Below are 14,545 nucleotides of genomic sequence, written 5' to 3'. Positions count from 1 at the left end.
AGACCAGACCTACACTAGCTCACAGATAAACTGTTTCACAGAGATTTCTGTTTTGCTATCTGCCTTAAGAAGTCTAAGACAAGCCGGGCAGTGGTGGCCCATGCCTTTAATCCCAGCACTTGGGAGGCAGAGGCAGGCGGATTTCTGAGTTTGAGGCCAGACTGGTCTACAGAGTAAGTTCCAGGACAGCCAGGGCTACACAGAGAAACCCTGTCTCAAAAACAAAAAACAAAAAACAAACAAACAAAAAAAAAAACCAAGAAGAAGAAGAAGAAGAAGAAGAAGAAGAAGAAGAAGAAGAAGAAGAAGAAGAAGAAGAAGTCGTCTAAGACATTGTTGATACCTGTCCACCAATTCTCTGGGACCACTCAACCTGAAGAAGTAACATCTAGAGGCAGACTTCCTAACAGCTCAGTTTAAGCTGGAGCTTTATTATCACTGCTTGCTAAGCAAAGGTGGGCAAACCACTGGAATGCAAATGTCTTTTAAAATGCATTTGCCCTGGGCAGGCTCAGACACTAGACATCTGGGCCACATCACATCTTTAAGTTTCAAAGGGCAAGTCTCACTTTCTGGAAACACTAATTTTTTTTTCTTTGTGTAGCCTTGGCTGTCCTGGGACTCACTCTGTAGACTAGGCTGGCCTCGAACTCAGAAATCTGCCTGCCTCTGCCTGCCTCTGCCTCCCAAGTGCTGAGATTAAAGGCGTGTGCCACCCCTGCCCGGCATGCACTAATGTCTGCACAGAGCCTCAACAGCAAAATGCTCTTTACTTCCAAGCACTCGGGTATGTAACCTGTGCCCACGAAACATATTAATCGTCCAAGCAACACAAAGAAATCTTTCTCAAAGATTGCTCATCCCAGGGGCACCCTGTGGAAATAAAAACGAGATTCTTCTTTTGAATAAGACCCTTCTCCCAGAGCCATTCTGGGCTTGAAGGAGTCTCAGGACAAACTGCCACCCTTTTCCCATCACTCAAGAGCTCCTCAAAGCTGATACCTGTGTGTATGTGTGTGTGTGTGGGGGGGGATCCCTGCATCTCATGTAGAGGGAGGCCCTTGTGCTTTGACTATTCGCTCTCCCTTCCAGACTCATAAGGTTCATAGCATGACTGTCTGACCTGAGCAGCCATCACCAGCTCTCAGGCATTCTGAAGAACGGGAACAGTAAGTTATGGTCCGGCAAGCCTGAAAATGCTTTCCCAGAGAAGAGGGGGGAAGTCCTGAAGGGGGAAGACTCACACCTATGTTCTGAATGTGAGGCTGAGGGACTTCCGGGGCCACGGTGCTCACGTACTTAATGTACCCAGTGGGTTTGGTGTCAGGTCTTTACTGGACACACCCCGATTTTCTCTCACTCAGCTGTACAGTCTTAGTATTTCACTGTGTTCTGCGGATACTGTTCAGTTTGGAGTGCTAGGGAGTAAACCAGAACCCACACCTGCTGAACCCCCGACGGGCCGGCCCCACCAGTACAGGAAATGCCCAGTTTACGACATGTCCCCATTGAACAGTGTCTTGGTTTCAGACCCATGCATTAGTAGGGAGGTTCTGTGTTTGGAGAGCCTCCTTCCGGAAGCAGAAAAGACATCAACCAAGATCGTGTCCTTAGTTTATTTTTCTAGAGTCCTTACTTAGCATGCTACATTAACCTGACAAAGCTTAATCTTGTGTTTGCTTCGCGATACGTTTCATGCAGTTCACAGCTGGGATTGATTTTTATGTTGACATTACACGTGTTTCGATTCAGCCATGTGAAAAGAATGATTCTTAATGAAGTTTGTCTCCGAAAACAGCCCGAGCTTAAATAAGAGCCTGGCTCAGTCCGCTCTAGTCTGAGTGCAGTCTCTCTTTAGAAAGGGAGTCGGATCATGTCCCTGCTCATAGTCAGTTGGCAATCGAACCACTCCCTAAGGTTGCCAGTGTCCTGAGGAATCCTCTTTTACAAAATGGCATTCAAGTATACTATGTCACTGAACATTCCGGGTTGAATTTAGGGGGTAAAGCTGACCCCCCCCCAACTAAACCCCCCACTGGCCCGGCCTTCCCTGGCCGTCCTCAGCTTTAGTGTCATTTACAGCATTCAGCACGAAATCCATAGAGCAGAGCTATTTGGCATTTTCCAGTGAAGTGCAGGGAATTAAATAAGTTATGTTTTTATTGCTAATGTATAGGACTATCGAGCACAGTCACTCTGTCAAACAGGAAAGAGTATACAGTATTAGTGGACTCTCCTGGGGGGGGGCGCCCAGGGTTCCAACACACACACACCTGGTCACCACCCATAGGTACACTTTACGATGACGTGTTGAGTATTCTAGAATCCGAGGAGTCAGACCTCTCGTCATAGTCATCCTCTGTGTAGATGGACTGCTTTGTCACGATTGGACACCCATCATCCGGGATGGAGATCCGAGGGTCCTCTGTGGTGCGGGAGGAGAGCACAGGCGAGCTCCGGAAGACGCTAGTGGAGTTACTGGGAAATGGACTGACATACTGGGACCTCAGCTGGTACTGCTGCTGCAGCGTCATGGTGTTCCACAGGGTGACGTCATTGGGCAAAAAGGGGCTCGACTGGTTTCTGGCCAAAGTATTCCTCAGCATCAGCGGGTACCGGGGTGGCTGGGGGAAAGGATGCTGCAGGGGCACGGCCAAGGGGTTGGGGACCACGTTGCTGGAGTCCGCGGAAAAGCGTAAGGTGTCAGGGACACGGAAGGCAGAGCCCACCGACCACTTGGAGGAAGAGATAGGGTAGGAGCCCAGCGTGTGTTCAAAGATATGGCCGCTGGAGGGCAGCACCAGGCTCTCTTCCGCCGTCCGCTCCGCCCCAGCCGCGGAGGACCGACTGGACAGCAGGACCTCCACGGCACTGACCAGATCGCCCCCGCAGCCTTTCAAGATGAGCTCCAGGACAGTGGGCTTCTGGTTGGGAAAGATTTTCTTCAACACTTCCAGGGGTGGCCGGTTGGCTTTCAAGCTGAAGGGCAGAGAGACGGTCCCTGACGGTCCCTCGATCAGGAGGTGGCTCTGCTCAGCGTGGTACTTGGGGCTGTCGGGGCAGCTCTCGGGGTTGCCCCCGTTTTTCTGCACGGCGTACCCACCTTCATCCACGGACACGATCTCGGGGCTCTCCGGGGTGAAGCAGTTCTTGCTTTTGACAACATCTGGGGAGCTCCTCTGGTCGGTGTCTTTGTCACTGAAGGCCTCCGCAGCGTTGTCCGTGGAACTGCTGTCCCCAACTCGCTCTTCTGTCAGATCTGAAAGGCAAGAGAACAGCTGGGTTAATCCCCTCCTGGTGTGCTCAGACTCAAGCCTTCTGGGATGAGGGAAGTTTGGCTCAATGGGTCATAACACACTGCCAGTCTTTAAAGAAGAAATCAAAAGCCATTGGCAAAGGGAATCAGCAGCTGGGGGTCAGTAAACGAAGATGGTGCAATCAGTGTTTTCAATGCTGTAGGAGAGGAGGCGTGCCTTAAAAAAACGGAATGGCTACCCACATGGGGGGCTGTGAGACTCTGACCCAGGCCAGAGCGCAGGAAAAGGCCGCAGGAAGGGCTCTGGCCATCATCATCTGCTGCAACCATCCCATAGGGCACTTTAATAATCACATCTGCTTCCCATGGCCTGGTTTTATGCTAAATAGGGCTTGTGATCCGGACAGGGTTTTTTTTTTTTTAAATCATGTTATCATGTACAATAACTCCTTGATATAGTTTCTAAATGAAAGGCAAACACAGTCCTTGAAATCACTTATAAAAAGCCACTGAAGGGCCAGGCAAAGTCAGCTGCCTGGTCCTTACCAAAGGCCCAACAAAGCCAGTTCAAATTCCGGATGGGGGGGAGAAAGAAATGGCTGGAAGGTTCAGGAACTGTCCGCCCCATGTGGGAAGAGGTAGGCGGTTGCCTTTGTGTGAACTGGTGTGCCACAGAAAAGGACCTACAGCAGCACTTCAAAGTATGTTTGAAGGAGGAAGGATGACAAAGAATTTTCTTAATAGAGCCAAGACTAGCTACGAAACAGACCAGTTGCCAATGTGACATTTTAACCTCGGATGTTACCCAAGAGGAGAGCGTCGCAGTACTAAATAGTCAGAAGGGAGTGGGCAAGGGGGTTCTGGGTTTCACTGTAAATAAAGGAACAGATTTTGTTTTACTAGCAAACTACATGCAAATAGATTGTTATCCTTAAAAAAAAATGTACCAGTAGTGGCTGCTTAATCTAGAGTAACGGATCTAAAGGAAAAAGAAAGGAAGAGGAAGGAAGGAAGGAAGAAGGAAGGAAGGAAGGAAGGAAGGAAGGAGAAAAACCAGTCCCAGTGAGGCAGTTGTCAGGTTGTGAGCCATGGGGCAGTTGTCAGGTTGTGAGCCATGGGATCTGTGTCCTCTCTTCTGGCCTGAATAGCCTCATTGTGGGCCTCTCTGTGGGCAAACCTGCTTGTGTGCAGATAGCCAGAGGTGAAATTTCATCAAAGCAGCTTCCAGAAGGCAACCCTCCTACCTGTTGTTGTTTACTTTCAAAGCTTTTAACAAAGGCCCATTGAGGTGCATTTCTTTAACACCACACAGGTCTTAAGCACAAGGGAAGCCAACAAAAGCCTGTAGGCAAAGGTAAGTGTTTTAAAGCATTCTTAGATTATAACAAAGCATACCACGTCTAATGCAAACTCAGACTCATCCCAAACCGCCACTTTCATTGCACTGCTCTTTAATAAAAAGGAGGAGGTTTTGATTGTTGGGGTTCATTTGTAGTCTACCCAATGAATCCCCCCCTTTGCTCCCAATGGCCACTCTGGGTTTCACCAGGGGTAGGGGACACACCAAGGATCTACTTTTACAAGACAGATGTAGCGTCTTCTCTCTTGCTGCTTCCCAGGACAACAGGTCCAGCTTTTACCTCCCAACTATTGAACTGCTTCAATCCCCCGTCCTTGACACACAAGACAGACCCGACCAAACAAAAAGGCTCATGTAGATTTATATTCTAAGCAACCTGCCCTCATGTATATTACTGCCCTGATAGATAACCCCATAGATAACTCCCTGTCACTTTATTCCCAAACCCTCGAGAAGGGTGGACACTGACAGTGTGTTAGTTAGCTCTGAAATGAGCACACAATTGCATTTTGACCCCTGTTCAGTGGAGCTTTGAAAAACAAGTTCAATACTTACCCCCCCCCATGCACAAACTGATATAATGTTTAAAATAGTTCACATCTCTAGACACCTAAATTCAGCTTTTATCTATCATCAGCATCAAGCATTTATTGACTTTATTATAAGCCAAAACAAAGATACAGAATTAAAAAAAAAAAAAGACAGAAGGCAGCAGGAAGCATAAGCTCAGGGAAGTTATTATCTTGAGGAAATAGATGCATGTGCTGGAGAGAAAGCACGCATGACCAGGCATAGGTTGGGAGGCATCAAATACACTATGCACAGAGATCCTAAGGGTGGAGCAACCCATACTGTTCATCAATGAGTAAAGGGGTAATCAGAATATTATTCAGACTCAAAAGGGAATGAAATTCTGATATCTGCTACATAGGAGAACTTTAAGGGTATTCTACCTAAAATAAGCTGGCCACAAAAGTTATGTGGCTTCTACGAGATGCTTAGAAAGGATAAAGTAAGGAGACTGTAGAGAGGTAGTTCTAGGGGAGGGGAGACAGGAGTTACTCTTTCATGAACATGAGGTTTCAATCGAGGATAATGAAAAAGTTCTGGGTTGATAGTGGTGTTTTAAAGCATTATAAACGTCTTTAATGTCACCAAGATGTCCACTTCACAATGGTAAAAATACGTCACCTATATATTACCATAAAACAAGAAAATAGGGCACTGTGTCACAGCAGTCTGCTGAGCTGGTGAGGTTTGGTTCTGTTTGCTGTTGGCTTTGCTTCTGCTAGAGAAATGACCCTGTCTTTGGGAATAAGAGGCGCATCTACACACCTGGAAAGCTCTCAACTTTGCTATCCTTGACAGAAAAATAAAAATCTTTTAAACCCGAGAGTTCATCCATCAGGGAGAGGAAAAGTTGTTGTAAGTGGAGAGAGCATTGTCATCCCTCAGATTTATAAGGCCTGGAGCAGGCTGGGGGTTCTCTGCCTGGCAACAGATTCCAGTTCCTATGGGAGGACTCTTTATCCTTTAACCTTAGTCCTTGGCTCCACCAGACAGACAGGCACATTCCAATGCCTCTCAGGGTAGGTGGGATCAGGAGGAAGCAGGCCAGGAGCTGAAGCCAGAGGGGCTGAGAAGGAGGGGCTCGGGGAGACTTGCTTTAGTCCTTAGGTGAGGGGGGGGGAACAGCGACCAGGGGCAAGCAGACAGCCTTCAGTACCCAGAGAAGCCAGCATGCTGTCAGAACTAGCTTCTCCTGGGCTTCCTGCCACCAGGGTTAGGACCACCAGAGAGCCCAGCCTCCTGTGCCCAGTCACTGCAACTGACCAATCCAACAAATTGAGCAAGGAAAAGACTGGATTCTTTACCCCCAAAGTCAGATCTGAATAAGAGGTTCCAAGTGGCAGTCTGGCTGTCCTGGCATTTCTTCCTATCTGGCTTTTCCTCAAGCCCCTGGCTTCAGATCAATCCATCTCGGTTCACAGGTAGACACACCCCAGGTGACTTGTAAGTGTTCCCAGCTTTTTCCTTGCCCAGGGTGTACAATCACACAGGAACCCTTAATGCAAATACCCGAGTATTTCTCTTTGGAGAATTAAAAGGGAAAGGGAAAAGAATTGAAATGAAGGAAGCAGACTGGGCAATCCAAAACACGCTGGAGCTGGAAGCCCAGAGCAATCATAAAGGGGCTTCAGCAGGAGGCAAAATAAAGTCAGCTTTCCAAAATCCATCTTCCTCTCCCTCTCCCTCTCTTCTCTGCCTTGTCTGCCTCTTTCAGAATCTTACTCTCCAATCCTCCTCTTCAATCTCCAACCAAATATCCTTCAAGAGCATTTAAATTATACACACATACACACACAATGTGTGTGTGCATATATATATATATATATATATATCAGTTATTTAAATTAAATTTATTTTATATACACATATATGTATGTATATATGTGTGTGTATATATATATATACATATGGCACATATGTGGAATCTATATATTTATGTGATATCACACACACCACACACACACACACACCACACACACACACACACACACACACACATATGGTATATCTGTCATATGGCAGATACACACCAAGGAAGATTCCACAGCCACTGATCTTTCCCTTTCCTTCATAGGCACCAGGGCCTATGGCCACCCAGGACCCTCCTCAAGAGGAGAAGTTTGGGTTAAGGTAGCAAATGTGGCTGTAGCTTCTCGCCTTGGCCATGACCCTTAATTTCCCTCAGGTCCTGAGCCCTCAGTCCTGAAAGGGTGGCTTGGTTGGTTTAAGACTCCCAGGTCAGAAGCTCACACAGCTGCAAAAGGTTAGGCTCCCTGCGCTGTTTTCATAGGGAAGGGTGGGAGGGGGGGTGGAATGGAGGTGACACAGAGGTAAGTTAGGATCGGAATGTGCCGGTTGCATAGTATCTATAGCAAAGGGTAACTTAGAAATTGGAGCGCAATCAAAATCTAATTTAATTACATCAGAGATGACTGGCAGAGGACTGTAATTAAAAAAAAAATTTAATCCGTAGTTGAAACAGCCAGTAGAATCTTCTTAAACTCACGTTGAAAACAATGCTCAAAACATTCCTTTAAGACATCTGAAAGAGAGCTTAGGAAAGATCCCTTCCAGTTAGAAAACCGAGTTTTGGTGTTCACATCTCTTCCCTGAACTACACGGGTTTTCTCCCATGATGCCTAGTCACCGTCCTTAAAGCCTGTGCTTCCCTCAAAGATTCCGAGAAGAAACAGACTCCCTCCGCCTGCTGATGCTCCACCTGCACTGGTCTCTAAGAATACAGTGATGTGTGGGAGGCCCTCTGCCTGCAAACAACCCAAGCCCAGGTTGACAAAGGAGCAGACAAAATGGTCAGAGACTGCCGCTGAGCACTACTGGTCATGCATGGCCCCTCTGCCCCAATGGGGCCACACTTCCTCTCTTGGAGGAATGGACGCACTTCTACAGGAAGACCTACTGTGCTTCTAAAGATCCTGAAGCACCGCACACAAACACACAGCACCGCATGCAAAAGCACAGCCATGCAGCAACAGGCAGTCTCAACCAGGAGTTTTTAACTGGGCTGCCCCCTTCCCAACGGAGTTGCTTTTCAAAACACATGCTGCAGAGACGAATCTATTTGTGTTCCTGGTGAAAAACTGTGAATCAGCTTGTTTTTAGAACTCTCTCTCTCTTAAGCCAAGTGTTTTTTTTTTTTTTCCTTAAAGGAACGCAATTGATAAACGAAAACAAAAGTTAGTTAGCTAGTTAGCTAGCTATGTGCAAGGTATGTGGTGTGACCGGCTGGAAACTGAACCCCTGGTCCCACACAGCTCAGTCTCTGGCCGGTTTCCTCCTCCTCCTCCCCTTCTTCTCCCTCCTCCTCCTCTTCCTCCTTCTCCTCTTCTTCCTCCTCCTCCCCCCCTCCTTCTCCCTTCATGTTGTTTTTTCCCTCTCTCTATCAATCACTTGTTCTCAATTTGGAAGGCTCAGGCTACTTCTGAGTAGCTGGTGAACATAGAGGAAGAGAAATCCTGCATCGAGCCTGGTGAGCACCCTTGAAAATCTTTGCCTCTTTTACTTCTCCTAAGGCTTGGTCCCTCCTGCTTCAACTTGACCTCCTCCACACCCTCCTCCACTCCCTTTTCTCCTTGCTTTGGATTTTGTGGCTCTTCTTATATGCTGGCTATAGAGAAGGACAACCTGCGGAGAACCACAAGATGCTAAAGGAGTCCCCTCTGGGGCAGAGACCACCGAACTCAAGGCTGCTGCTCTCTAAGAGCTGCTGGTAGGCAGCTGAGCACTGTAAAATAGCAACTTTAATTTTAACTAGGTCTTCTGCTCTAGTCCTGGGGGACTCTAATCCCAGAGCCAGGAAAACCAGAAACAGAAAAATTAAAAGTAGCATGGAATTCTGGGACTAAGACCAAACACTCCTCCTTGTTCTCAGGACACTCTTCCCACCATAGGTTCTAGTTTCTCTAGTGGCAAACCCACAGATATAAGATGAGGGTCGTGGGGCGGTGCTTCTGAAACATGTTTCTATGTTCCTTGTAGTTAAATAGCCCCAAAACCCAGTGAGCAAACTGCTTTCTCAACTTCAGGCCTACAGGGCACAACTGAGCCAGAAGGTAGGACTGACTGACTGGTCAAGCTACCTACCACCCCACCACACACCAACAGAGAGCACCTCCCCCCCCCCCTACACCACCACCAGTTCAGCGCAGTGCTCTGGGGTTCTCTGAAGAAGGGCTGTCATTGAGCAGCTGAGAAAGTAGAGAGGCTCTAGCTCCCGAAAACGGCGGCACTTTCACTCCTAATTCCAGTACACCCTATTCCGGAGATGGGCCTGTCTCCTTTGTACTTTTACCCAGTGAAGGGGAAACACCAAACTCCATTGAATTCCGGTCGCCAGGAGGCTGAGAGCGGCCAGGAGTAAAACTAGAGGTTCCTCCGAGGAAAGAGGGGAAGAGGCTTAAAATGGGGGCAGCCAGACTCAGGAAAGAGCCAGAAAGAGAGAACTAAGTAGAAACGGTGGTCTGTCCACTGTCAGGGCTCAGAACCCTGGTACCCCCACCCCTCAAATCAAAGCATTTCTGAACAGCGGGGAGCTAGATGGCCGGAAAGCCCCTGCGTTATTTCAGGCCAGGCTAACCCCCCCCCCCCCCGCACAATCCTGCAAAAGCACTTGCTAGGTTTTCTCCACTATAGGCCAAGTTTTGGTTTTAATTTCTTCGCACCACAGCAGCTGGGGACATGGCATTAGAGGGTCAAAGAAGTAGTTCAGCAAAAGAGAGTAAGTGGCTTCACTTTGGAACCTTTTCCTTACAGTTCTTAAAAGGTGCTTCTTTTCTTTTCGAATTCTAAGACTTGAGGTCTCTTAGCCTGGCCAAAAAAACTCAAAAAAAAAAACAAAAACAAAAACAAACAAACAAAAACAAAACCACTCCTAGTTCCTTTAAGTAAGAGACAGAACGCCTGTTTTGCTTCCATGTCCTGGACCAAGCCCAGAATCACCTAGAAACACCAAAACACTGGGCCCTGACTGCTAGCCAGCACCTACCTACTTACCCCCTTGCTCCAAGTGAGAGCCCCCACCCCACCCCACCCGTCTAAAACCCGCTGCCCGGAAAACCCTCCTCATCGTGGTGCATTTAAAGTCGGTCTTCCCCAAGACATCATTTTACTCTTGAAATTGACCTGCTATGTTCCCTTTCAACCCCGGGAAAGCATCTGACGATAGGGACACACAGCCAGGCTCTCTGGTTGGCCCCTCTGGCGGGCTCCTGGGTTCCATCGGCTTCTGACTCTCCAGACCCCCTTTCCGGGAGAGCAAGAACCGGTGCCTGGTGGGGGTTGGGCAGGCCCAACAAGGTCCACTTCCTACAAACTCCTCCTCGGCCTTCCCCACGGATCCCCGAGCGCCCTCGAAGTTCCCTCATTCGGAGCGCGACCCCAGCCCCGTAGACGCTCTCACCTGGCTTAGCAAGCTGCGCTGGCAGCGTCCCGGGCTGGGGCTCGGCGACCCAGCGCAGCGCGGCGGCCGCGGCCAACTCCGCGGCGGGACGTGGCGGCGCCGGCGGCTGGGACGCCTGGGAGGCTGGCGACGACTGCGAGGCGGTAGCGGCGGTGGCCGCGGCGTCCCCCGGCGGCGGGGGCCCTGGCAGAGCCCGCAGCGAGTCCGGGATGAGGCTCTCCAGGCTCTCGTTGGCCTGCTGACGGCGCAGTGCCACCTGCGCCGCCATCACCCGCTGCCGCTCGATGATCAGGATGCACTTCTCGCAGGTGCAGTCCTTGAAGCGACAATATCGCTTGTGGCCCTTGAGCCAGGACAGCACCCCATGGTTCCGGCAACGCGCGCACTTGGGCGTGCGCTGCAAGGGCGCCCGCGGCGGCTGCGACACCGGGCCGCCCATGTACAGGTAGGGGGAGCCGTAGCCGTTCATGCCCAGGGCTCCCCCCGGTCGGCGGCGGGAGCTGGAGCACAGAGCTCGGAGGCCCGCTCTCTCGGGAGGCCCCGGAAGGTCCGCGGCGGCCGGAGGTACCGCAGCAGTCTCCCCGGCTCCGAGGGCGCTCGCAGCCCGCCGGTCCCCACGCGCGCCGCCTCTCTGCCTGTCGCTCTCGGGGGCGCAGGCTCCACCCGCTGGTCCTCCCACCCTGAGGCTCTCCGGCAGCTGCAAGGAGCCGGGGAGAGCTCTGATTACGGTCTGAGCCACTTCCTCGCAGACTGGACCCAGCACCTCCTCCGCCGCCCTTCCCCCTCCCCCAGTCCCTCCTCCCTCCCGCCGCCACCCCCACCCCCCGGGGTCCCAGCCTCCTTGAGCTCCCCACGCGCTTTCCTCCTCCCTGGCAGGCACCCCTCGGGTTCCTGCACCTCACCTTCCCCGCCACCTGCAGCCTGGCCTCTCAGGCGGGGGCGCTCACAGCCCCCACTTCCAAGCGCTCTGTTACCCCTTCCTGAGCCGGGAGGGACTGCGCCGCTGCGGTACAGCGGGCGCGCTGGGCGGACGGGGTGTGGGGCGGGGGACGATGAGGAGGGGGGTGGGTGTTTGTAAGCCAGCCGGCAGGCCTCTTCCCTACCCTCTCACGTCGCTCCAGGACTGGCCTCGAAGCACTGAGCCCTAGACCGCTTTCTTTCCCACCCTTGGTCTCAGCCATTCGGAGCTTGCGAGGGAATTGAGGGTACACCGCAGGTCGGCCCCGGGAGAACCGGGTTCCAAGAACCGGACAGTTACCACCTGGCAAGAGGAATCAAGAGAAGGGTAGTAGTGATTCCGGAATTCTTCGCTTCGTTTTGCAATCTAGTTTCTTTTTCATTGCTACAGGAGAAAAATGAGTATTTTTTTTAAAAATCTGTCAGGCTTTAGGAAGACAACTCGTTTTTATAGGGTAACTTTAATTTTCTACTTAACCTCCTCTTGTCTTTAAAATAACAATCTCTACCTTGAATGATCTCTCTGCCTTGGACTGCCCGGGAAGTGCTCTCTTGGATGGTTTCCTTAAGCACTGTTTAAACTTTCCAAGGGCGTAGGCAGTGGCCCCAAAGTTACCTGGTATTTGTTCACACAACGGTCACGGAATCAGCCAAGGTCCGGAATTGCCCAGTTCAAATCCCCACAGCCGCTGTGTTTTACTTAAGAATAAGGAATAGACCCTACTCATAATAATCTTTGCGTGACGGTGGGAAGGGTCTTGTGTATAACCTTAGACTGCATAAGCCTTTTTTTTTTTAACAGCATAAACTTCGTTTATACTCTTTCCTTGTTTTCGGTATTGGTTTGTCCGATGTCAAGTACCACTATGTATGAGTAGAGACGGCTTTCTTCTTTCATTCAACCAAGAAAACAACCGAACAAAAATCAAGGCATAATGTAGGCTCGGGACCTCTCTAACAACTCAGTGGGAAGGAGCAGATGGAAGTCCCGTATGGTCTTTTAGTGGCCCCTGGGAACGTGCGCTCTGCTTCTTACTGTGTGGGTGGAAGTTAACGTAAACGGGTCTGCTGCGGTACCTGACTCCTGAGCTGCACAGAGGCCATCGTCTCTTTCTGGAGGTCGCTTTCCAGTGCCCAGCCCTACCACCAGCCAAGGAAGAGAACACCGTTGTCGATCTGGGTTCGCTGTGAATTCTAGGACTGCGTCGTCGCGGAGTTCAAGCAGCAAGCTCTCTGCCCAGAAGAGTGATTTGGAACCGGGATATAGCTTTGAACGCGGAATATATGTAGCTTTGTACCTTTTTTTTCCCTCGATGCCCTTAGCTACTCGGGCTTCAGGTGCGCCGAGGAGTTGGCAGTTGTTCCAGGATGACCTGCGGGGACTGGGAAGGAACCCCTTGCACGCGAATGCTATCTCCAAGATAATTTCCCCCAAACTGCAAGGAACCAGTTCCCCTGGCTTTTGCCCTCCCCCCCCCCAACACCTTCTAATCTGACCCCTTTACCACCCTTGGTCAGAAAAACAAGTTCCTAACTCTACAACTAGTAGGACTTTTGTAAATTGTGGAGACTGGACACAAGGGTCACGCGTGGATCGTTGGGCCCTAAACAGGGGGAAAGGGGGGTACAGGAATCACTTTTTATGATCTGCGAATGGCACAAATCTGGGAACATGTACTGTTTTGATCTGAAATCTGCACCTAAGAAAGACGAGGACAACGGACTTTTATCGAAGCTGAATTTCTCTTTAAATGGTCAGGGAAATGGATCAGGAAAATAAGAGTAACTAGTTTCTCTGAGGAAGGAGAGCAGCAGAGTTCTGCACCAGGTTTTTAGCGGACATTTTCATTCTCAAAGCAATCCCCTTTCCTTCCTGGGTCACCTAGCCACCCCATCCCAGTGCCACTCACACACTCTGGTATTATTTGGTACTGGGCCCCGTTTCACTCCAGTGCACATCGAGGGCTGAGATCTAAATACTCATTTGATATAGCGCGGTAATCCTTTTCTCATATTTGATGGGAATGTTTTCCATATCCCAGTATTTGACAACATCTCCCTATAGGGACAGGTTTGTATTTATGTTGGTAAAATGTCCCCTGCCTCAAAGTCTATTGTAACCCAACACCTGACAACCCCGAGTCCCATTTCTGTTTGCAGAAAGGGTTTATTCAAGCACATAATGGGATCCCAGCAGAAAGCCTTTCAGAACAAGGGGCTATGGTAAACTTCACCACATGAACTCCGTTTCCAGGGCTATTAAGCTTTTAATTGGAAAATAGCAGAGGAAATTTCAAGGTGACTATAACGTGTTAGCAGTTAGTTCAGAGAAGAAAAGCCCGTGCGGGGATGAATGTAGAAAGCATATGGTCCGAATCACATTTAGGAGGCGCGGCCTGCTTCTACTAAGTCCCTGCAGCTTATGCATTTATGGGAAAAATCATCAAAGAAATTGGACAGGGAGGGGGAGGGTTACAAGTGAAAGTAACCTCACTAGAGGACACCCACTCCCAGCTCCTCTGAGTGGTGTGCTAGTGTTTTCAAACCACAATTCACTGGGTAAGATATGGTAGGTATTGATACTCAAGCGGCTGAAAACAACATCGTGCTTGCTCCTTTTGGAACATGCTCAGAGGGAACAGCGGGAACAGCGGAAGCTCCGAAGGCCAGTGTTCTTGTTGAGAAAGTGTTGGTGTTGATTCCAAATCTGGAGGTCCCGATAGGTGTCATCCTTCCCCGCCCCCCCCCCCGCAACATTTAATCAAAGGACAGTTGCATAATGTGCTTGATGTAAGACACATGGGGACATCTGTTCTGTATTCTCACTCAGGGGGAAGTCGGGGTTCCTATTTTGTTGACTATATGGCATGGTAGCTTTGGTGTTGACAGGTGCCGGGGCAGGGGATTGTAAAACACCTTGTACAGGCATTAAAAAAAAGAAGAAGAAGAAGAAGAAGAAGAAGGAGGAGGAGGAGGAGGAGGAGGA

General features: G+C 49.9%; 1 protein-coding gene across 1 annotated transcript; it reads right to left on the bottom strand.

The window, feature by feature from the left end:
• Positions 1 to 1,602: 1,602 nt before the first annotated feature.
• On the bottom strand, positions 1,603 to 11,330 carry Dmrt3 (doublesex and mab-3 related transcription factor 3). Its single transcript, XM_021202702.1, has 2 exons — positions 10,603 to 11,330; positions 1,603 to 3,259 (listed from the first exon to the last, which is right to left on the bottom strand). The coding sequence occupies exons 1-2, from the start codon at positions 11,069 to 11,071 to the stop codon at positions 2,298 to 2,300; spliced, it is 1,431 nt and encodes a 476-aa protein (XP_021058361.1). The 5' UTR covers positions 11,072 to 11,330; the 3' UTR covers positions 1,603 to 2,297.
• Between the last annotated feature and the right edge of the window lie 3,215 nt (positions 11,331 to 14,545).

Source organism: Mus pahari, chromosome 1 (genome assembly GCF_900095145.1).
Source record: "Mus pahari chromosome 1, PAHARI_EIJ_v1.1, whole genome shotgun sequence".
Lineage (NCBI taxonomy): Eukaryota > Metazoa > Chordata > Mammalia > Rodentia > Muridae > Mus > Mus pahari.
The sequence above is the reverse complement of the archived record's forward strand: the minus strand, read 5'-3'. Positions and strand labels throughout refer to the sequence as shown.

Excerpts from the sequence above, each read along its gene's own strand:
- Dmrt3 (XM_021202702.1), bottom strand. The coding sequence starts at position 11,071 with ATGAACGGCTACGGCTCCCCCTACCTGTACATGGGCGGCCCGGTGTCG. Across the intron at positions 3,260-10,602 it reads AGCGCAGCTTGCTAAGCCAG|ATCTGACAGAAGAGCGAGTT; the intron begins GTGAGAGCGTCT and ends CTTGCCTTTCAG.